Consider the following 25,496-nt stretch of genomic DNA (forward strand, 5'->3'; position numbering starts at 1 on the left):
TTCCTCGTGAAATTCACGTGTTTTGTATCTGCTGATAATTGCGCCGGTATCATTGCGAAACCATACGGTTACTACAACAACGTTAGATGTATGGCAATGCATTCCTACAGCATCAGATCAAAGACATCAGATCTGACAATCCACCAAGTGACCACTATATTCATATCGGGGGTGTGTGGGTGGATGGGGAGGGGAGTGGTGTTGGAGGGTGCGCACTCAAAAAATGAATCTGTTAAGTTTAACATAATGTCTGTTGTCTGAGTGATGCTGTAATGTATCCTGTCATTATTGCACAATATTGTGTCACATTGAACATAAATTCCTGTTAGCCTAATAAAAGGTTATGTTGAATTAGCAGAATATGTGTGTTATATATAACAGAATAATGTGCTGCATTAAAACATATGTTCTCGCGTCACTTAGATAACAGACTTTCTGTTAAGTTCAACAGATTTTTTTCAGTGTTGAGAGTGGAGATATACCAGCCTAGTGCTTATCGAATATAGTAAAGACAAAGCATGTAGCACTTCTACCAAGTCTTGACTCGACTCGGGGTTGAATCAGGCTTTCCCAGGCAATTATGTGGTTGTCATAAATAACACATCAAAAAGCTACGAAATTAAAATACAAAAGATGTACTTTACTTACTGATAAATATTACATTGTTATACATATAAGGCTATCCTTAGAAATGATGTTTAAAGAAGGTTTTTTTTTCATTTATCTATGGAAAGATATATCACAGTTAGGACCAAGTACAGGAGTTCTAGATTTACACATTAACCAGTGGTATGCTCCTACAAATATCGTATATACTATGTCAAATAAATCTGCCAGACATATACACATATCGCTTAGGACAGACAATATAACAACGTTGTTAAAACAAAGATATTGTAAAGTATCATCGAGAGAAAAGATAACATATAATATTAAAGCTCCAAAGATTATAGCTAAGCGATTAAGGGCTTGAGGGTTATTCCATTCTGTATAACCCTACCTCGAGAAGTACGTCATTGGACATAAGGTGCTCGTCATTTAAGAATGATGTCAGGATTAGAGTGAGTTCGTTCGTTCCAAAAAAAATGACGTAAGGACGGTTACTGCGCGTCGACATCGCTAGCGATGCGCCTCTTAGTGAACTCCTTTTCCACCTGACTAACACCGAAATATGCCTGCAAAACTTTCACTACAACCAGCTTGGCGGAACTGGCAAAATACTTCGAATAATCCTGCACGAAATCAGCCATGGTTTCTAGCTCAAACTTCACAGGGTGTATTGAATGGTGCTCGAATTTGTCTTTGGGCCCGCTGGTGAATGTATCGATGAGAGCTTTACAGTTGATTCTGTGGTCTTCTTGAATCCGCTTGTCTCTCAGATCCACGAAGCCGCACATCCCCCATTCGTGGTTGTCAAACTTGAGGTAAATCGTACTGAGTGTTACAGCCTTAGTGTCGTCGCCCGTCAGCTCTACCCCAAGTTCTTCCCAGAGGCCACGCACGGCGGTGTTGACCAATGACACTTTTCGATACGTCGTGCCCTCATCACCTTCGATCTCGGGAGTGTAGTCCACGGCAGATACACTCTCCACGGCTCCACACGTGATCAAACCCGGTGAGGCCATGCCTGAGGATAATGACACTCATACAGATACATATATAACACAATATGAAGATATTCTATATACGAAATGGTTATAATAGCTGGATTTTAAAGCAATGGAGTAAGTTGCTCGCTGATTTAAAATCATGAAATTCATTGTTGTTATTTAAGAAAAATATAAAACAATACATATTGAACCATGACAATCCCAGTCAATGCTCTGTGGTATTGTTATTACTGTTGTTAGTGGTGTTTTAAAAGATTTTATTTCCGTTATACTTGTTGTATATCTTGCTGTGAAGTCATTATCGTTTCTTTTATTTCCGCACTCAATCACTCTGTTCTCTAAAAAATAAATTCATATTCGAATCTGGACGAATAAAGCATGCCCCTCGGACTTTTATTCTCGCCTTCTCATGCGATGCTGGAAAACTTCAAAATTTGTACGGTAAAACAAATAATTAAAAAAATAATTGGAATGTTAAATTTTTATCTTATTAAATATAGTTGTGTGTTATATAATTTTTCCTTTATGTGAAATGTGTGTGATAATGACAGACAGTGTGATAATAATGGAGACGAGGCATCAAAACGTAAATGTAAAAGGTTTCAAAAGCTTTCAATACACCTGGTAAAGACCGCCGCTAGTTGGTCGTAAGCTTGTGAAACTTTTTACATTTATGTGGTGATGCCTCGATTTCGTTATTACCACGTATTTTGCAGGTCGACCTTCCCATGTACGACCGGAGAGGAAGCCAGCATGAGCTGGACTTGAACTCACAGTGACCGCATTGGTGAGATGCTTCTTGGTCATTGCGCTGCATTGGCACGCTAACCACCAGGGCACAGAGAAACCCATTGTTGTTATCTTAAGACAAATGTATTGAAATCTTAGCATCCAATATTAACAACTAAGCAGGTTTTCGATTGAGTTAGCAATGGCTTCGTGAAATCAGCACCTGAATGAACAACTAAGTAAGACAATAAAGTCCTACAGAAAACAACTCTAATCACTAACCTTTGGCTGTGTTTCGTTGACAGAATATAAACATTGGAGGCTTGTCTGGCCCCTCGTTTGTGAGGACAGCTAGATGGAGACCAAAGGATGTACTAAACTCCGGATGGACAACGCTTAAACTGGGCACCTCCTTCGCTCGCTCATTCTCGTCCAATCCACGCCAGACGTCTCTCATCGCGCGATGATGACAATAAGTGGTCTCCATGAACCTACAAAAAACATATACGAAATATTGATCTACTTGTGTTAAAGCTTCGATTTTCAACACTATCACTGACACAAAATAGTCACAAAAACGCCAGCATCACTGGGTTCGGGATGTCCTTAGTTTACAGATGACACTAACATAAAATGGGTATAATCATCGTTCGGTTTATCGCTAATAAATACAACAAAACACTTTTATCATTTTTTTTAATTCAGGATATGTGCAGAATGAAATGTAGGAGATGGATTCCCCGACAACAGAGAAAGTCAATGGTGAAGAATCGTTTACAAAAAATGCGGATCCTGTAAATTAAAACATATTTCTCTTTGAAAGAGGTAATCACGTAAACGTTATGTCAATAAATGAACACCTAAGAAAATACATGAATGCTAGGTAAGACTGAAAGACAAGAGCAGAGCGTGCAACCACAGCGGTGGCGAAGGGTCACACAAAACCAGTGAAGCCGATCTTACCAATACGGTATTATTTTATCTGTTCATGTAAATGCTTAATTATAGTCTACTTCTTTTAGCCAGTCGCCAACGTAGTCAGTGACGTATCATCCCATGCTCTACACATTGACATGTTGAACTTCCATATCATTACAAAGGATATGCAGTTAGAATACTTTTTCTGATTAATAATGTTAAACTCCATAAGCTTAGTTTCGACAACAAGAGCACATTACACCTGATGTCGTCATAATTATTCAAAAGCAAAGTTGCATGCTGGATACTTGGCGTGTTCAAAGTGTTTTGATGCAGGGCGACACCCCTTTTACCTAAACTGCTATCGACTTAACTGTAAATCCTGTCACTGACACTGTCGTATTTCAAATTGCTTACACATTTTAGTTTAATATAGCCTTAATAAATAAATTTTATTTTATCTCTTGTAGTATATGATCTCAAGGTGGTATGGATTTAGAGATGGATGATAAGAAATTAAAGCCATGTAGTCTATTCGTAGAGACAGTAGTGTTGGCTGTGTTACTGTGTGGAGTTTGCTCTAACCGCTTGTTGGTCAGGCCATTGTAAAACAAATTACTCTCCACACCCATTGTCCAGCGTGCAACTTGCTTTTGGATTATTTTGACGTCACCCGAGGAAACAAGTTCGTGCTATGGAAACTAAGCTTATGGAAATTAACATTATGAAATAGAAAAAGTATTATAACTGCATTTTCGTTGTAATAATATTGACGTTCAACATGTCAATGTGCAGAGCTTGGCCTCTTATGCGTCACTGACTGAAGGCAACTTTGGTAACGAATATGACTGCGAAAAGCTGCATATAGGCAACTGGCTAAAAGAAATAGACTAGACTCTAGGCCCCCAAATGCGATGGCTTAAGCATGGATGATTTAGGCAAAGAAAAATGGCAGTAATGTTAATTTCGAATTATTACGCATGTCTAAAATGACATGCAGGGCATTTCTGGCCACAATTAATAAAATACAGGCCTAAATATACGTTTAGGCCTTTCCTGATGCCAAAGACCATAGCACTTCATTTATAATGTCGCCACGATGTGGCTTAAATACTGCGTTAGGCATTCAATGATACCTTTGCCCGCGCATTTCACAGTAAACTGATTATTGTTCTGTCTAATGTACGGATACTCACATAGTCCCGCCGTAAAGGCAGCAAAGAACAACGGGCTACACAAAATGGATACGCTTTACTATAGGCGGGAAAGGTTTCCCAATTTAGTGATGTACTTAACGTTAAACACCTTTGAAGACCAGTTTTCGATCAAGAATTAGTCTTGTTTGTGCACTCAAAGGCTATTCAAAGGGTGTTTACTTGATCACCTCATGTTTTTTTATACGGGCTTTCATTCCTTTTAGCGGTGTCGTTTAGCTGGTGTAATAAAATGACATGTCTGAGTGGCATTTAGAAGTTGGGAAGGAAGTACAGTGAGAAAGGCTTTCCTGCAGATACACAACTTCTTGGTTAATTAACACGGCGACTTTAGCGGTGGTGTAGTTAAAGTTGCACACTTTTATAACTGTTGTTTTTTTTTTTTTGCTTTGTTTTTTCTTTGTTCATTTTGTTTATTTAATAATTTTTCATTTATACGATGGCAGCCAGTATGGTATGGTATGTGTGGAGAAAACCAATGTGCGCATAGTAAACCACCGACCTTTGGCAAATCATATTGTTCTCAAGAAAGAGCAAAGTTTACAACTTGTTGCCAACAAACCCGGGACCATAATAGATGAAAAAGAATGGTGAATATCTTTTGTCCTAACTGGGTACTGAACGCAGGTCTCATGTGAACTGGCGATTGAAAGTCGAGCACCTTGAACAGTCCGACACTACATGCCCCGCTTCCCCAGTTATAAATAACTTCGCCTTACCCCAACTCTATGACCTGTTCTTCTTCAGTATCCATGTCTCCGGGTCGCAGGGGTTTCCTGCTGGTGTAGGGCCTGGCAAGAGTTAGCTGGCGAAGAGCTATTGCCGGGTTATCATCTATCTCTTTCTTATCAGCCATTTTCACAAAGCCATCGTAGTAATCTTCGTACAGTTCCCGACGCTGTTCCGTCCACTTCTCCGGTACATTCCGATAAGGGGCATCAGTTGTCTCCACTTTACACAGCAGAGAATTGTGATCGTAGCCTGGAGGAGTGACGCCATCTACCGAGTCCGGTAGATGAGTCCTCTGTGACCAGAAAGACAGCCGTGTTAAGATCAACCACCATAACTATCATATATAAACACACCGTTGTGTCTGCCATTAAAATGACTCAAAGATTGGACAAGCTGTTTCAAGAAGTTAACATGCAAGGTACATGCATGTACAAAACTTTCCGTTCAGCGTGGCTTTCAAATGACATTTGCCCAGGCTCTGATTTTTACTCTCTATGCTGTAAGCCTTTCGTTGTATTAAAATGGCGTGAAGACGTTGCCAAAGGATACAAAGTAAGACACTTATTTAAGTAAGCTGACATTGTGAAGTACTAACAGAGGCTAACGGAGAAACTGTCATAACACTTAGTATTCAATTGCTGTATAATCTGACATCAGTTTTGGCTAATGAGTCGACACATTTATCTCGCTGGTTTCCTCGGCTTCCACCTTTCTTCTTATTCAGTTTTATTGTATAACATGATACTAACTCTTGTTCGCGTAAAGAAATGTTTTCAGGTGAACGAGAATATGTAACCTTTAACACCCATAGTTTTGAATGAACTGACTGTGTCTACAAAGACGCATTTCGTGAGCCTTTATAAAATATAATTCATGACGTACAGCTTAAAGAGTAAAACCAGAGTAGCGACGACAATGTGATCGCTGGCAATTGCTCACGCGTAACTGGTGAAATACAGCCTCTTGTTGGAGATTTATCACAAAGTTTCTCAAATAATTTACGTTAATCTCAGGTATGATATTAAAAACTATCTTCCCACACAACACGTTATTCTCTATGGGTCCTTTACCTCCCCAATGAGTGAATCAGCCACAAAGATGAAGGTATTTTCCAGAATTCCACAGGAGAAAAATTTGCTCTCCAGAGAAATGTCTTTGTAAGGGTTTCGCCCTGTGAAAACGAAATCAATCGAGAAAAACTTAGATTAAAATATTACCGAAACGTCTTTTGATTCAAACTTAAGATAGAAAAGAAATAAAATTACCCCAGGCAAACTAATGTTAATGATGTTGTCTGAACATAATTTTTTCTACGATAGACAAACCCCGAAATACAAAACAAATGTACGCCAATAAACCATGTAGGGTTTATACGTGAAATCATATACACAGAACAGAAAATTCGTCAACAAAATGTCCACAAAGACAGGTATCTGTGTTCACCGGTTTCATTTGTGTTGAACAGGAAGTATGTCATAAAATGACAGTTTGATCGCTTTCGATTTCGTACCAATTAAAGTACTTCTATACTAATTATACGAGTTTCGTCGCTTTATAGCGGGCAGATACTGCTGTTGAACACATTATTTATGTATTTATTTATTCATTTATTCATTCCATTAGTTCCTTTTCCATACTCAAGATTACGAGGGCGATCAGCGTTATGGTGGGTGTGGGAAACCGACGACCATCCGCACGTTGCTGTCAAACCTTCCCACCCACGAACGATAAGGAAGCCAGCACGGGCTGGACTTTAGTTCATTTCAACCGCATTGGTGAGAGGCTCTCAGTGGTTGTCCAGCACCAACACACTTAGGTACAGCATTGTTGCTCCCCAGTTTTAAAGCTTCTCCCTAGCTATCTCCTACTCGTGCATGAGTCTGGATGCGGACAAAAGTGGGCGCACGCGGACTGGTTAGCCACATTGTAAAGGACTGTTTTTCTGGAGATTCTGACCGGTGTCCCCAGCCCATAATCTTCACCGCCATACTTAAATTCTTAAGAAACAAGCAAATCAAATGAAATCAAATTAACACGCCTGCGTACCTGTGAAATACTTGGCCATGACCTCGGCGCTTGTTGGCCTATCGGACGGGACGAGATTTTGACAAGCAAGAATGGACTGCCTGAGTGGGCCATTCTCTAAGACGCCCTCTAGGTTCGCGTGTCTGAGATTAAAAATCACAGAGGAGTTACCCAGGGACTCCGTTTCGCGGCTTGAGAATGGTTTCTCTCCCGTCAGGGCGTAGGCCAAGACATAGGCAAAGCTGAATATGTCAGCCTTGAAGTAGTCGACATCCGGTGAATACTCGGTCATTGTCAGCAATTCCGGAGCACCCCATCGCTCGTTCACTCGCTTGGCATAAAAAGTGACAGACGTAAACATGAAAACGATTCATAGCAGATAACCGTAATATTGTGCAAACAACCCAGATACATTTCTGTTAATAAGGAAGTCGTTTTAATGCTATTCATACAAAAACTTTGACTGGAGGGGAAAATTCGTGGCTTGCAGTTCAGATTTACATTAAATGTATATCTTTGAATAAAAACAACAAGCGGTGGTCGAAAACTCCCACCGTACAAAACTATTTTCAAATACCATTTTCTCCTGAAAAATATATGAAAGACCATATTTGCAACTTAGTCACCCTTTTTCATCTGATTTGGTAGATCCAGGATCAATCCTGGGTCGAGTCACACCTTAGACCTTAAAAGAGGAAGTTGTAACGTCCTCGCTTGGCGTTCAGCATGAAAAGGATAGTGCAACGGCTGGTTGACCCGTATCAGTATAATGGCGGCTTACTTTGCCTTCGGTAAAGCGTCTTAGTGAAGCAGCACTAGATAAAAGAGCGGTGGAAATCCGTCCTGCAACAAGGCGGCACATTACGTGCACTCTAAGGATTCCTTCGTCGTCATATGACTGAAAAATTGTTATGTACGACTCACTCACTCACTCACTCTTTTAAGAAATTACAGATATAGGCCTAACATACAGCTGAAGACATTCTTGAATATGGCGTTAGGCAACAACAATCAAATAAAATTGGCTATGCAACCTACCCCGGAGCTGTCTGTGGAGTGAAGAGTCCGATCAGATGTCTTGGTGTTCACAGCCAGGCCAAAATCAGCCAGTTTCACAACCAGCCCATGAGTTACCTAATAAAACAACCAATCGATGAGCTAGTTACTGCAACAATTAGCGCATGAGTTACCTAATGCAACCAGTCAACAACCAGTCCATGAGTTACCAAATGCAACAACTGGTCCATCAGTTATGTAATACAATAGATATTCCATCAGCAACCTTATACAACAAACAGTCCATCTGTTACCTAATACAGCAACCAGTTCATGAGCTACCCTGTGCAACAACCAGTCCATGAGTTACCAAATGCAACAACTGGTCCATCAGTTATGTAATACAATAGATATTCCATCAGCAACCTTATACAACAAACAGTCCATCTGTTACCTAATACAGCAACCAGTTCATGAGCTACCCTGTGCAACAACCAGTCCATGAGTTACCAAATGCAACAACTGGTCCATCAGTTATGTAATACAGCAACCAGTTCATGAGCTACCCCGTGCAACAACTAGTCCATGAGCTACACTACACAGCAGCCAGTCCATGAGCTACCGTATACAACAACCAGTCCATGAGCTACACTACACAGCAGCCAGTCCATGAGCTACCCTATACAACCGCCAGTCCATGAGCTACCCTATACAATAACCAGTCCATGAGTTACCCTACACAACAGCAAGTCCATGAGCTACCTACAACAACAAGGAGTCAATGTGCTATCTAGTACAACAGCCAGTTCATGATTTAGTTGACACAACATCCAGTCCATGAGTTATCTAACAGAACAACCAGTCCATGACTTAGCTGATACAACAACCAGTCCATGAATTACCTAACACAGCACCCAGTCCATGAGTTACAATTAGTTCATGAGTCAGTTAACACCACACCAGTCAATGAGTTACCTAACATAACACTCATGAGTTCATGAGTTACCTAACAATGAGTCCATGAGTTACCTAACAACGAGTCCATGAGTTACTATCTAACAAAACAGATAGGAGTTACCTGAATAACATAACAACGAGTCCATGAGTTATCTAACACAAGACCCAGTCCATGAGTTACCTAACACAACAGCAAGACCATGAGCTAGTATCTAACAGAACACATAGGAGTTACCTGAGTAACATAACACCCAGTCCATGAGTTACCTCACACAACACCCAGGCCATGAGTTACTATCTAACAGAACAGATTGGAGCTACCTGACAAAAAAACCAGTTCATGAGTTCATACCTAAAACAACAACTAATCCGTGAGCCCACGAGATACTGACTGATACAACAACCAGTCAACGAGTTACGTAATGTAATCAACCGGTTAAGGTCTAATGGGAGATGACCTAAAGGAGATGAACATATTAAAAAAACTATAATAATTTCAATTAAATCCACGCTTTTAATCCGGCTTTTAATTACGAATTAACTACATACATATTCTGAATGACCAGTAAGGAAGCAGTTATAAAGTCCATCGAAACCAATTATATCCATAAGATGTTGGCACTAGTCGACCATAGTTGATAGCCCCTGCAGAAAGGTCTCCTGAGCCAAACACAAGCACGTGGGGCGTAGTTAAAGCAGAGAATGTGCATATTATAGGATACAAACGTCAGCAATTATCGTATAACTACAACTCAGTATGTACCGCTCACGTAACGGATAGAAGGCCAGTAGATCCATCAGTTACGCCACTTAATTTTCCATTAAGTTGCCGTCCATAAAGTATGTACACGAATGCCCAAAAGAATCCATTTAGAAATATTCTCGAAAACTAATACTGGTGGGTATTCTAATAGTTACAATTTCTTGGTTAACGGCGACATAACATGACAATAGCATCAGCGACGGATGAGACAAACAGCACAAATTTTAATATTCAAACTAAAACAACCAAATAAATAAATAAATAAATAAATAAATAAATAAAAATATCAGTGTTTACTGCTTAAGTGGACACGACCTCTTGTTATACTGTCATTATAAAGTCTTAATTTCTGTCATCATATACATGTAAAACACTTGAATTTAAACATGGCTGTTAGCAAGTGACTCCAGTTATTTAAGAGTTATTATGACCAACACAATTTCGGTCGCTTATAATAGCGTGCCTTGTAATTTTAAATTTATATACAAACAACTCATGCAAATTAAATATACTTTTATGGATAGTAAAAATAAATTTTAAACGAGATAAAGGATTCTTTAAAAGTGTGTTTGATATCACTACTCACTAGGATATTGTCTGGGTTGATGTCTCTGTGAGTGACAGATAGTGAGTGCATATGGTAATATCACTACTCACCAGAATATTGTCCGGTTTGATGATACTGTGAGCGAGAGACATTGCGTGGAGATGGCAATATCCCTACTCACCAGAATATTGTCCTGTTTAATATCTCTGTGAGCGACAGACAGAGAGTGAAGATGGTAATATCCCTACTCACCAGAATATTGTTGATAATTCTGTAAATGGCGGACAGGGAGTGGAGATGGTAATATCCCTGCTCACCAGAATATTGTTGATAATTCTGTAAATGACAGACAGGGAGTGGAGATGGTAACATCACTACTTACCAGAATATTGTCCGGTTTGATGTCTCTGTGAGCGATAGACAGCGAGTGGAGATAACAGAGGGCGCTGATAATCTGACTGCCGATATCCCAGACATGGATCGAAGACAAACCCTACAAACCGAAGAACAGCACACATGTAAGATCCCAGTTATGACATTTTTTTCGTTGCTACACGTTCTCCTCATTTAGAGGAAAAGAAAATAATAGTAACGCTTGGCTTGAACTGGCAGCATTCGTTTACAAAATAAAAGTGATGTTTGTATTCCTTCACGTACGAATATCACAAGGGAGATAAACGCGATCCATGTCAGTGTCTTGAAAAACTGTGGGTGACAGTTGTGTCTGTGAGCTATCACTGATGGGTCTTAACCCTCCAATACCCCCAGGTAACTGAAATGGGATGGGCACAAAAACTCAAAACAACCAACTCAAGCAATGGCCCTAAAGACTGAAATTTTAGGAAATATGATTGCCCAAAAATAAGAAATTAACTGCAACCTGGCGTTTTCGCACTATCACAAGTTATGTGATTTGCTTTTCTCAAATTCTTAAAGTCAATAGCATCACAGATTTGATGTCTACTAAGGCAGTTATTTAATAGTCATAAGAAAACCAGCAATATCCAAACTGGACAGTGAATATTAAATAGAACTCACAAGAGAAAATAATCTGGAATTTCCAGATTTAATTTTTCAAAGAAATGCCGAGAACGACTTTTGCCAACAAGATTAGAAGCTTAACAAACCAATATAGCTGATGTTTGATCCATGTTATGACTTACTTTGAAAGAATCCACAGCTTGCTGCTTGACATAACGCTCCAGGTTTTCGGGAATGTATTCCATGACGATAAAACGACAACCCAAGAGGTTAGCCGGTACGATTTTACTGACGGCAGGACTGTCCTCGAGGGTACCAATGCCACGGAATGCCACAATGTTACTGTGGCTCAGTCCCCTAAAAAAATGGCAAACAACCGGTGTAAAATGTCTGTTATCAAACATTTAGCCTCCACACTTTCTTGCTCCATAATGAAAAGGTTGAGTTCCGATTGCTGTTAATTAGGCCGTGAAATAGCCACCCGACTGGCTTACTTGTAGAATAGGTACTGTAGGAAATAGTCTCTGGAAAATGTGGAAGCATTTGGAAAAGTTTTGGCGGTCAGGAGGTTTGTAAAGGTCTTGGAAAAGAGCTGTAGTTTCTTCCTGTCCATAGGTGGTTACCTTCACCCGTAACCCAATCATGTAAAAAAAATCGTACTCGTGAACTCAGTGAAACACCAGTACAATCAAAAGTACATAAATGAATAAATGAGACTGATCAGTCAATCGTTTTGGAAATTGATTTACCAGCTGACTGCTTCAAAAACTAGCTGATTAGCTAATGATTTACAGATTATTATTCACGAACATTTTACCTAAGTATGAACTCTTCAGCTGTCCACTGACTATCTGGGCTGTCATTAGGTTTCATGACTTTGACAGCCACGGTAGAACCCATGTACACAGCCCGAAACACCTGCCCAAAGCTGCCGGATCCCAGGGACTCCCAACGGGTGGAGGCAGGTCAGTGGTTTTCACTACCTGGTAGTCTGAAAGTATAGCAGTGAAAGTCCAATTAACGACGTATTGGAATGAGAGGCCAATCAGGAGTCAGTACATAGTCAAACGGACGTAATTTTGTAATTAATATACGAAAATAACTAATGATTCTGTCCTAATCATATACATATGACCAAGATACTTCCTTTTATACCTGTATATATTAGAGAAAGCCTCGCTAAAAAAACCGTCTATCTTTCAGGTTTCCGTTCTGAAATACTGAGAGGAAAAGCGGTAAAAGAATAGTATCACTGCTGAACACATAGAAAAAAGGTAAGTGTGTGTTTAACTTACTCTGTGTTGCTCTTCGTCTTAGGGTACGCAGCCGCTCTACGACATCATTCTTCAGTTTCTTCAGTTTTTCGATCGAAGTGTTGATGTCATTGGTTGTTGCCCCTGTGGAACTCTCATACACTTTCGTGAGAATTGCTTCAATGCCTTTAAAAGATTCCCGTATGTCTAATTCCCTTCTGTTGTCGTTGTCCTTGTCCTCAGGGGACATAACCTCGTCTGCCATTTTGGGGTCTTCACGTGGAGGGAATTAAAAAGTCTGTATTAAAGCAGATATTAAAATTAATCCAAAGACTCACTCAAAAATACAAAAGCGTAAAAACACAACATATTTTTAATAAATATAATCCATGGAATATAGCACAGAGACACATACCGGTATTTCGGACATGGAAGTTTTCCATAAAAATGTACTTTGTTAACTCAGTGCAACATACAGCATTATTAATTCACACAATGTATTAAGGTATTGGAAGAGATGATTTTAGCTTAATGTACACAGCGTATTAGAATGAGTGAATCATGACTACAGTAGTCGTTGTACTATACACATATCACATTATATAAATACTGTATCTGTTCACATGTTGAACAGCATTTACTGTTATTGTCGCATGCCATTAGGTGATTATACATTACTGGGCGAGTGGGTGGTGTTGTGTGTCCTGTTTATACAACAGTCGTAGCTTAGTGGTTTTCTGTGTGCATCAGGAATAATACTGCTTACCACAAAATAAGTGTTATTTTATACAATTGTACGCAATTGTGGGCAACATTAACTGGCCAGAGATATGAACATTGATTTGGCAGCGAGGGAATGTCAGTATAGACACAATAGTGATATCAGACACTGAAAGAGATTACAGAACGCTGAGCGTACGAACGACACTGCAGGCATAACAGTGAAATCTGACAAACAGATAGCAAAACACTGACCCAACAGCCGCATGGAAATAAGTGTAAGCGTGACAGTAATACCTGAAAAACAGATACAAAACACTGACCCAACAACCGCACGGAAAAAGTGTAAGCGTGACAGTGATACCTGAAAAACAGATACAAAACACTGACCCAACAACCGCACGGAAATAAGTGTAAGCGTAACTGTGATACCTGACAAACAGATAGCAAACAATGACCCAACAGCCGCATGAAAATAAGTGTAAGCGTAACCGTGACATCTAACAAACAGATAGCAAAACACTGACCCAACAGCCGCACGGAAATAAGTCTAAGCGTGACAGTGATATCTAACAAACATATAGCAAAACACTGACCCAACAGCTGCATGGAAATAAGTGTAAGCATGACTGTGACACCTGGTAAACAGATACAAAGCACTGACCCAACAGCCGCATGGAAATAAGTGTCAGCGTGACAGTGATATTTGACAAACAGATAGCAAAACACTGACCCAACAGCCGCATGGAAATAAGTGTAAGCATGACTGTGACACCGGACAAACAGATAGAAAAACACTGACCCAACAGCCGCATGGAAATACGCGTAAGCGTGACAGTGATACCTGACAAACAGATAGCAAAACACTGACCCAACAGCCGCATGGAAATAAGTGTAAGCATGACTGTGACACCTGACAAACAGATACAAAACACTGACCCAACAGCCGCATGGAAATAAGTGTAAACGTGACTGTGATACCTGACAAACAGATAGCAAAAACACTGACCCAACAGCCGCATGGAAATAAGTGTAAGCATGACTGTGACACCTGACAAACAGATACAAAACACTGACCCAACAGCCGCATGGAAATAAGTGTAAACGTGACTGTGATACCTGACAAACAGATAGCAAAACACTGACCCAACAGCCGCATGGAAATAAGTGTCAGCATGACTGTGACACCTGGCAAACAGATACAAAACACTGACCCAACAACCGCACGGAAAAAAAGTGTAAGCGTGACAGTGATACCTGAAAAACAGATAGCAAACAATGACCCAACAGCCGCATGAAAATAAGTGTAAACGTGACTGTGATACCTGACAAACAGATAGCAAAACACTGACCCAACAGCCGCATGGAAATAAGTGTAAGCATGACTGTGACACCTGGCAAACAGATACAAAACACTGACCCAACAGCCGCATGGAAATAAGTGTAAGCGTGACAGTGATACCTGACAAACAGATAGCAAACAATGACCCAACAGCCGCATGGAAATAAGTGTAAGCCTGACAGTGATATCTGACAAACATATAGCAAAACACTGACCCAACAGCCGCATGAAAATAAGTGTAAGCGTAACCGTGACATCTAACAAACAGATACAAAACACTGACCCAGCAGCCGCATGAAAATAAGTCTAAGCGTGACAGTGATATCTAACAAACATATAGCAAAACACTGACCCAACAGCCGCATGAAAATAAGTGTAACCGTAACCGTGATAACTAACAAACAGATAGCAAAACACTGACCCAACAGCCGCATGAAAATAAGTGTAACCGTAACCGTGACATCTAACAAACAGATAGCAAAACACTGACCCAACAGCCGCACGGAAATAAGTGTAAGCGTAACCGTGATATCTAACAAACAGATAGCAAAACACTGACCCAACAGCCGCATGGAAATAAGTCTAATCGTGACAGTGATATCTAACAAACATATAGCAAAACACTGACCCAACAGCCGCATGAAAATAAGTGTAACCGTAACCGTGATAACTAACAAACAGATATCAAAACACTGACCCAACAGCCGCATGAAAATAAGTGTAAGCGTAACCGTGACATCTAACAAACAGATAGCAAAACACTGACCCAACAGCCGCACGGAAATAAGTCTAAGCGTGACAGTGATATCTAACAAACATATAGCAAAACACTGACCCAACAGCCGCATGAAAATAAGTGTAACCGTAACCGTGATAACTAACAAACAGATAGCAAAACACTGACCCAACAGCCGCATGAAAATAAGTGTAAGCGTAACCGTGACATCTAACAAACAGATACAAAACACTGACCCAGCAGCCACATGAAAATAAGTGTAACTGTAACCGTGATAACTAACAAACAGATAGCAAAACACTGACCCAACAGCCGCATGAAAATAAGTGTAAGCGTAACCGTGACATCTAACAAACAGATACAAAACACTGACCCAACAGCCGCACGGAAATAAGTGTAAGCGTGACAGTGATATCTAACAAACATATAGCAAAACACTGACCCAACAGCCGCATGAAAATAAGTGTAACCGTAACCGTGATAACTAACAAACAGATAGCAAAACACTGACCCAACAGCCGCATGAAAATAAGTGTAAGCGTAACCGTGACATCTAACAAACAGATACAAAACACTGACCCAACAGCCGCATGGAAATAAGTCTAAGCGTGACAGTGATATCTAATAAATATATAGCAAAACACTGACCCAACAGCCGCATGAAAATAAGTGTAACCGTAACCGTGATAACTAACAAACAGATAGCAAAACACTGACCCAACAGCCGCATGAAAATAAGTGTAAGCGTAACCGTGACATCTAACAAACAGATAGCAAAACACTGACCCAACAGCCGCACGGAAATAAGTCTAAGCGTGACAGTGATATCTAACAAACATATAGCAAAACACTGACCCAACAGCCGCATGAAAATAAGCGTAACCGTAACCGTGATAACTAACAAACAGATAGCAAAACACTGACCCAACAGCCGCATGAAAATAAGTGTAAGCGTAACCGTGACATCTAACAAACAGATAGCAAAACACTGACCCAACAGCCGCACGGAAATAAGTGTAATCGTGACAGTGATATCTAACAAACAGTTAGCAAAACATTTACCCAACAGCCGTACGGACGTCTTTGTGGACATAACAGTGACATCTGACAAACAGTTAGCAAAACATTTACCCAACAGCCGTGCGGACGTCTTTGTGGACATAACAGTAACATCTGACAAACAGTTAGCAAAACATTTACCCAACAGCCGTGCGGACGCCTTTGTGGACATAACAGTGACATCTGACAAACAGTTAGCAAAACATTTACCCAACAGCCGTATGGACGTCTTTGTGGACATAACAGTGACATCTGACAAACAGTTAGCAAAACATTTACCCAACAGCCGTACGGACGTCTTTGTGGACATAACAGTGACATCTGACAAACAGTTAGTAAAACATTTACCCAACAGCCGTATGGACGTCTTTGTGGACATAACAGTAACATCTGACAAACAGTTAGCAAAACATTTACCCAACAGCCGTACGGATGTCTTTGTGGACATAACAGTGACATCTGACAAACAGTTAGCAAAACACTGACCAAACAGCCGTACGGACGTCTTTGTGGACATAACAGTGACATCTAACAAACAGTTAGCAAAACATTTACCCAACAGCCGTACGGACGTCTTTGTGGACATAACAGTGACATCTGACAAGCAGTTAGCAAAACATTTACCCAACAGCCGTATGGACGTCTTTGTGGACATAACAGTGACATCTGACAAACAGTTAGCAAAACATTTACCCAACAGCCGTACGGACGTCTTTGTGGACATAACAGTGACATCTGACAAACAGTTAGCAAAACACTGACCAAACAGCCGTACGGACGTCTTTGTGGACATAACAGTGACATCTGACAAACAGTTAGCAAAACATTTACCCAACAGCCGTACGGACGTCTTTGTGGACATAACAGTGACATCTGACAAACAGTTGGCAAAACATTTACCCAACAGCCGCATGGACGTCTTTGTGGACATAACAGTGACATCTGACAAACAGTTAGCAAAACATTTACCCAACAGTCGTACGGACGTCAATGTATAGACATCTGGATATGGGCTGTAAGTTGAACAACTATCGTTTAACAACTATCATACTGTCGTCGTTGCTCCATTTTCAATATTAATGTCGTTTATGTATTATGTATGTTTGAAGTTTAACGTCGCACTTAACAAGTTTGCAATCATATGACGAGGAAAAGTCATTATGTGTGTGTACATATACTGTGTCCTGTTTTGGTAAGGTCACTTACTTTGGATAATTATATCACTCATGGAGTTTAAAATTATGAATTAGAAAAAGAGTTCTAATTTCATTTTCTTAGCTAGAATATGAATTTTCAACATATATACATGTAGAGCTTGTCTTGTCATGTATCACTGACCACAGGCAATTGTGGTAGCAAGTTTGACAGATTTTACAGATAGCTGAATATAGGCGGCTAGTTAAAAAAACTATAGTGTCCCTCACCAACAAAGGCTGGTTGTACTATTGCTCAACATGTACATGTGAAGACACTGTGTTCACACGCGGCCAAACATCTGACCAGAAAAACTGAGCCATAGTTCATTGGCCCAGGGTGTGAAGAATGTGATCTCGCATAGCAATCATCGAAAATTTTGGTTGAGTTTATTAATTTTTTCAAAGTTTTTTGGAACGCCTATTTCTGTTACCTCCAAGACACCCTATCTCATACCGTCACCCTATCTCACATCCCAACACTCACACCATCACCCTATCTCACATCCTAAGCCTCACACATCACCTTATCTCACACCATCACCTTATCTCAAATCATCACGCTATCTCACATCCCAACACTAATACCATCACCCTATCTCACATCCCAACCATCACACCATCACCCTATCTCATATCTCAACCCTCCAACCATCACCCTGATACCTCCGCTTCTCGAGACCGCTCTTCAGTCTACTGTGGAAGCTCTGCTCCGTCTCTTGCGATGCTATTACCTCTGTCAAACGTCTGTCAAACATTGTTATGAATACACATCGTATAGTAGGAATCAAACACTAGGTATTGACCCGTCTGCGTCTGCTTTCTAAACACCGTGGTTTTCTATTAGCCGAGTCCTCGGTCGTTATCATAGTGTCCATGCTTCACTCACCATTTTATCTAACAGTATGGTGTATATGAAGGAGAAGTAGGTCATGAACTTTACCGCTTTAACTACCTCCGTGATGAACATGTATCTGATAAACAGATATCAGATGTCTGTTACTAGGCATTCGAGCAAAACATTTAGAGCTGGAGCTCACGATTATCCTTATCTCGGATCCCAACCCTTACAGTATCATTCTATCTCATATCCTAACCCTCAACTCATTATCGTACACCTCAGCCCTCACAGTATCACAATATCTCACATCACAACCCTCAGAGTATCATCCTATCTCACATCCTAACCCTCTCACTATCAACCTATCTCAGCTCCGAATCTTCACATTATCACTCTATCTCATATCCCAAACCTCTCGCTATCACCCTATCTCACATCCTAACCCTCACACTATCACCTTATCTTACATCCCATCCTTCACACTATCACTATATGTCACCTCCCAACCCCTACACCATAGCCTGTCTTACACCCTATCTCATTTCACAACCCTTACACTATCATGCTTTCTCACATCCTGACCCTCAGATGGCGGAATCACAAAACTTCCGTACAAAAGCATTTAGAGCTACAGCTCACGATCATCCTTATCTCGAATCCCAACCTTTACAGTATCATGCTATCTCATATCCTAACCCTCACCGTATCAAAATATTTCGCACCTCAATCCTCACAATATTCCAACCGCCACGCTATCACCCTACAAGTACCTCACATATCAGCCCTCACGCTATCACCCAATCTCTTTTCCCAGCCCTTAAACCACCACACTATCCCCAACTCTTACACCATCACCCTATCTCTTATAGGTGAGATAAGACCCTGGCACTATCATCCTACGTCACATCCCAGGCCTCCAACCATCACCCTATATCACATCTCAAACCTCCAACCATCACCCTGCCTCGCCCCCCCCCCCAAGCCCCCAACCATCACCTTATCTCTTATCTCAATCATCCAACGATCTCATATCTCTCCCTCACACTATCACCCCATCTCATACCTCAACTCTCATTCCATCACCCTATCTCGTATATCATCCTCCACACTATCACCCTATCTCACATCCCAACCTCATACCATTACCTTATCCCCAGTTCTCACACTATTACTCTATCTTATCCCAACACTCACACTACCAAGCTATCTCATATCCCAACCTTCGTTCCATCACCCTATCTCATTTCCGAACTCTTATATTATCACCCATTCTCAGATCCCTACCCTCAAACTGTCACTCTATCTCATATTCCAAACCTCACACCATCACCCCATATGACATCCCAAACCTCCATCACCCTATCTCACAACCCTACACTCTAGCCATTACATCCCAACACACACACCATCACCCTATCTCACAACCCTAGACTCTAGCCGTTACATCCCAACACACACACCATCACCCTATCTCATAACCCTAGACTCTAGCCATCACATCCCAACACACACACCATCACCCAATTTTACTACCTAACACTCACAGCATCACCCTATCTCACATCCTAAGCCACACACCATCACCCTATCTCACAACCCTAGACTCTAGCCATTACATCCCAACACACACACCATCACCCAATTTTACTTCCCAACACTCACAGCATCACCCTATCTCACATCCTAAGCCACACACCATCACCCTATCTCACATCCTAAGCCACACACCATCACCTATCTCACAACCTAGACTCTAGCCATCACATCCCAACACACACACCATCACCCTATCTCACAACCCTAGACTCTAGCCATTACATCCCAACACACACACCATCACCCAATTTTACTTCCTAACACTCACAGCATCACCCTATCTCACATCCTAAACCACAGACCATCACCCTATATCACATCCTAAGCCACACACCATCACCCTATCTCACAACCCGACTCTAGCCATCACATCCCAACACACACACCATCACCCAATTTTACTACCTAACACTCACAGCATCACCCTATCTTACATCCTAAGCCACACACCATCACCCTATCTCACATCCCAAACCTCCATCACCCTATCTCACATCCCTAGACTCTAGCCATTACATCCCAACACACACACCATCGCCCAATTTTACTTCCTAACACTCACAGCATCACCCTATCTCACATCCTAAGCCACACACCATCACCCTATCTCACATCCTAAGCCACACACCATCACCCTATCTCACAACCCTAGACTCTAGCCATTACATCCCAACACACACACCATCACCCAATTTTACTTCCTAACACTCACAGCATCACCCTATCTCACATCCTAAGCCACACACCATCACCCTATATCACATCCTAAGCCACACACCATCACCCTATCTCACAACCCTAAACTCTAGCCATTACATCCCAACACACACACCATTACCCAATTTTACTACCTAACACTCACAGCATCACCCTAACTCACATCCTAAGCCACACACCATCACCCTATCTCACAACCCTAGACTCTAGCCATTACATCCCAACACACACACCATCACCCAATTTTACTTCCTAACACTCACAGCATCACCCTATCTCACATCCTAAGCCACACACCATCACCCTATATCACATCCTAAGCCACACACCATCACCCTATCTCACAACCCTAGACTCTAGCCATCACATCCCAACACACACACCATCACCCAATTTTACTACCTAACACTCACAGCATCACCCTATCTCACATCCTAAGCCACACACCATCACCCTATCTCACAACCCTAGACTCTAGCCATCACATCCCGAGACACATACCATCACCCAATTTTACTTCCTAACACTCACAGCATCACCCTATCTCACATCCTAAGCCACACGCCATCACCCTATCTCACATCCCAAACCTCCATCACCCTACCTCACAACCCTAGACTCTAGCCATTACATCCCAACACACACACCATCACCCAATTTTACTTCCTAACACTCACAGCATCACCCTATCTCACATCCTAAGCCACACACCATCACCCTATCTCACATCCCAAACCTCCATCACCCTATCTCACAACCCTAGACTCTAGCCATTACATCCCAACACACACACCATCACCCCATTTTACTTCCTAACACTCACAGCATCACCCTATCTCACATCCTAAGCCACACACCATCACCCTATCTCACATCCTAAGCCACACACCATCACCCTATCTCACAACCCTAGACTCTAGCCATTACATCCCAACACACACACCATCACCCAATTTTACTACCTAACACTCACAGCATCACCCTATCTCACATCCTAAGCCACACACCATCACCCTATCTCACATCCTAAGCCACACACCATCACCCTATCTCACAACCCTAGACTCTAGCCATTACATCCTAACACACACACCATCACCCAATTTTACTTCCTAACACTCACAGCATCACCCTATCTCACATCCTAAGCCACACAGCATCACCCTAACACACAACCCTAGACTCTAGCCATTACATCCCAACACACACACCATCACCCAATTTTACTACCTAATACTCACAGCATCACCCTATCTCACATCCTAAGCCACACACCATCACCCTATATCACATCCTAACACACACACCATCACCCTATCTCACAACCCTAGACTCTAGCCATCACATCCCAACACACACACCATCACCCTATCTCACAACCCTAGACTCTAGCCATTACATCCCAACACACACACCATCACCCAATTTTACTTCCTAACACTCACAGCATCACCCTATCTCACATCCTAAGCCACACACCATCACCCTATATCACATCCTAAGCCACACACCATCACCCTATCTCACAACCCTAGACTCTAGCCATCACATCCCAACACACACACCATCACCCTATCTCACATCCTAAGCCACACACCATCACCCTATATCACATCCTAAGCCACACACCATCACCCTATCTCACAACCCTAGACTCTAGCCATTACATCCCAACACACACACCATCACCCAATTTTATTACCTAACACTCACACCATCACCCCATATGACATCCCAAACCTCCATCACCCTATCTCACAACCCTAGACTCTAGCCATTACATCCCAACACACACACCATCACCCAATTTTACTACCTAACACTCACAGCATCACCCTATCTCACATCCTAAGCCACACACCATCACCCTATCTCACAACGCTAGACTCTAGCCATTACATCCCAACACACACACCATCACCCAATTTTACTTCCTAACACTCACAGCAACACCCTATCTCACATCCTAAGCCACACACCATCACCCTATCTCACAACCCTAGACTCTAGCCATTACATCCCAACACACATACCATCACCCAATTTTACTACCTAACACTCACAGCATCACCCTATCTCACATCCTAAGCCACACACCATCACCCTATCTCACATCCTAAGCCACACACCATCACCCTATCTCACAACCCTAGACTCTAGCCATTACATCCCAACACACACACCATCACCCAATTTTACTACCTAACACTCACAGCATCACCCTATCTCACATCCTATGCCACACACCATCACATCCCAAGCCATACACCATCACCAAATTTCACATTCCAAGCCACACACATCACCAAATCTCACATCCCAAGCCGCACACCATCACCCTATCTCACATCCTAAGCCACACACCATCACCAAATCTCACATTTCAAACCACACACCATCACCAAATCTCACGTCCTAACACTCACACCATCACCCAATCTCACGTCCCAACACTCACACCATCACCCTATCTCACATCCCAACACTTATACCATCACCCTATCTCACATCCCAAGCCACACACCATCATCCTATCTCACACTCCAAGCTTCCAATCATCCCCCTATTTCCCATCCCAAGAATCCAAACAAAAAAATTCTCACATTCCAAGTCTCCAACCATCACCTTATATTACATCCCAAACCTCCATCACAATATCTCACTTCCCAAGCATCACACCATCACTCTATCTCTCATCCCAAGCCTCACATCATCACATTATATCATATCTCAACCATCCAGCCATCACCCTATCTCACATCCCAAGCCGCACGCCATCATCCTATGTCACATTCCAAGCCTTCATGACAATATCTCACATCCCAAGCCTCACACCATCAACCTATCTCTCATCCCAACACTCATACCATCTCCCTATCTCACATCCCAACAATCATACCATCTGCCTATCTCACATCCCGACCTATATAAATGCTCAAAAATATATAGTGATTTGGTGTCAATTTAACCGGCTCCATAGTAGTAATTCAGTTAGCTCAGTAACATATCGCCGGAGCCCCTGAAATCATTTTGCTTAATTAATTTCAGACATGTAAAAGCGGATTATTCTTCCGATAAACACACTTTTCCATTTTCCCGGAAACTACATCATTAACTGGTTTCAGTTTCGCTTCCTCGATTGTTCCATGTCAGTATATTGTCGAATACTGGGATTATAATAGCAGTTCAGATATGAGGGGTGAATTAAGCCCTTCAATATGGTTTTCTTAATCGAGCATTGATTCATACCGCGAAAGCCTATAAGCGAAATCTGACATCACCAGTAGGTCACGTGAGCTGATCATGTTGCATATATTTGCTTGAATAATCATATGTTCACGCCACAGAAGGGACAGCTTTCTAGTCAGGTTTGTTTCAAGTATTAGTACGTTTACCAGGAAATGTTACATTTGATATGGATCGCAACACGCGATGTTGCGAAATGGCTGTACGTAGAAAGCAGTCATTGAAAACGAAACTTGCTACTGAATGACTCATTCAACTTTACACATTGTTGAGAATCGTTTTGTTTCCTGTGTCCTCATAAAGAAGCATAACTGTATTTGTACATTGTTCACACGTTTATATAGTAGATGATCTTGACAAACTGACCAGATCCGAAGTGCTTCAGACAGCTTATTCATGCACGCCTTTAGAGTGTAGCACTGGCTATCGTAAGGTGAGTCACACGGGTTTTGCATGTTTTATTTAAAGTATGGAATTATTCCTGTGGATTTCGTTTCAGCAGCTGAAACACCCCACAATATGTAAGACTGTGCCCAGCAGCTGAAACACCCTACAATATGTAAGATTGTGCCCAGCAGCTGAAACACCCTACAATATGTAAGATTATGCCCAGCAGCTGAAACACCCCACAATATGTAAGATTGTGCCCAGCAGCTGGAACACCCAACCGTATGTAAGATTGTGCTCAACAGCTGATGTCAGAGGGTCTCTCTCTATGATTCAGCAGCTGAAACACCCCACCGTATGTAAGATTGTCCTCAACAGCAAATGCCAGAGGGTCTCTCTCTGTGAACGAATCTACTTGCTAATAGACTGAGCGTAACCTGCATTCTTTTTTGTACGTTGACACGTATATATGTACAGTGTAGGCTTGAGTGTATGTTCTACATATACCCATATATACAAGTACACATAGCCAGGCAGAAAATGTAGTATTAATACAGTCGGTGTGTGATCCCGTGCTATGTACGCTATGAAGGCATGAAGATATAATCTGAAGTAGATACATGGGTAAGAGGAGTGCTGTAAAAAGGATATGAAAAGGTGCAAAATGCATAAACTCGAACTGAATGAGCGCTAAATGTAAATAAACATGGGACATGTTCTTTGCCGACTCCAATGGTCTGAGGCTATGTCCAGTGTTACTGGGTGCAGATGCCATGAAACTGTAGGCTATTGTATCGTTCAGGGTGAGTAAGAGGCATATGACAAGGCCGCTAAACGCTTACCTTTTCCCGCCAGTCCGCGCGTAGTTCGTTTGTCTATACGGTTGCTATCTCATTTATAGGTTATTGCGTTTGGTGAGGTGCCGAGGGGAGTG

General features: G+C 41.6%; 1 protein-coding gene across 3 annotated transcripts; it reads right to left on the minus strand.

Moving 5' to 3' along the window:
* Nucleotides 1-619: 619 nt before the first annotated feature.
* Nucleotides 620-25,463, minus strand: LOC135481863 (uncharacterized). 3 transcript variants are annotated; one of them, XM_064761610.1, is made up of 11 exons: nt 25,405-25,463; nt 12,768-13,023; nt 12,290-12,463; nt 11,655-11,829; nt 10,874-10,984; nt 8,267-8,362; nt 7,250-7,559; nt 6,274-6,374; nt 5,191-5,495; nt 2,622-2,830; nt 620-1,627 (listed from the first exon to the last, which is right to left on the minus strand). In XM_064761610.1, the coding sequence occupies exons 3-11, from the start codon at nt 12,370-12,372 to the stop codon at nt 1,101-1,103; spliced, it is 1,917 nt and encodes a 638-aa protein (XP_064617680.1). In that variant the 5' UTR covers nt 12,373-12,463; nt 12,768-13,023; nt 25,405-25,463; the 3' UTR covers nt 620-1,100. The 3 variants fall into 3 exon arrangements, with proteins under 3 accessions (XP_064617680.1, XP_064617681.1, XP_064617682.1); XM_064761611.1 differs by lacking the exon at nt 25,405-25,463 and adding an exon at nt 18,510-18,632; XM_064761612.1 differs by lacking the exon at nt 25,405-25,463 and adding an exon at nt 17,552-17,612.
* Nucleotides 25,464-25,496: the final 33 nt, after the last annotated feature.

This window comes from Liolophura sinensis, chromosome 1, assembly GCF_032854445.1.
Source record: "Liolophura sinensis isolate JHLJ2023 chromosome 1, CUHK_Ljap_v2, whole genome shotgun sequence".
Taxonomy (NCBI): Eukaryota; Metazoa; Mollusca; class Polyplacophora; order Chitonida; family Chitonidae; genus Liolophura; species Liolophura sinensis.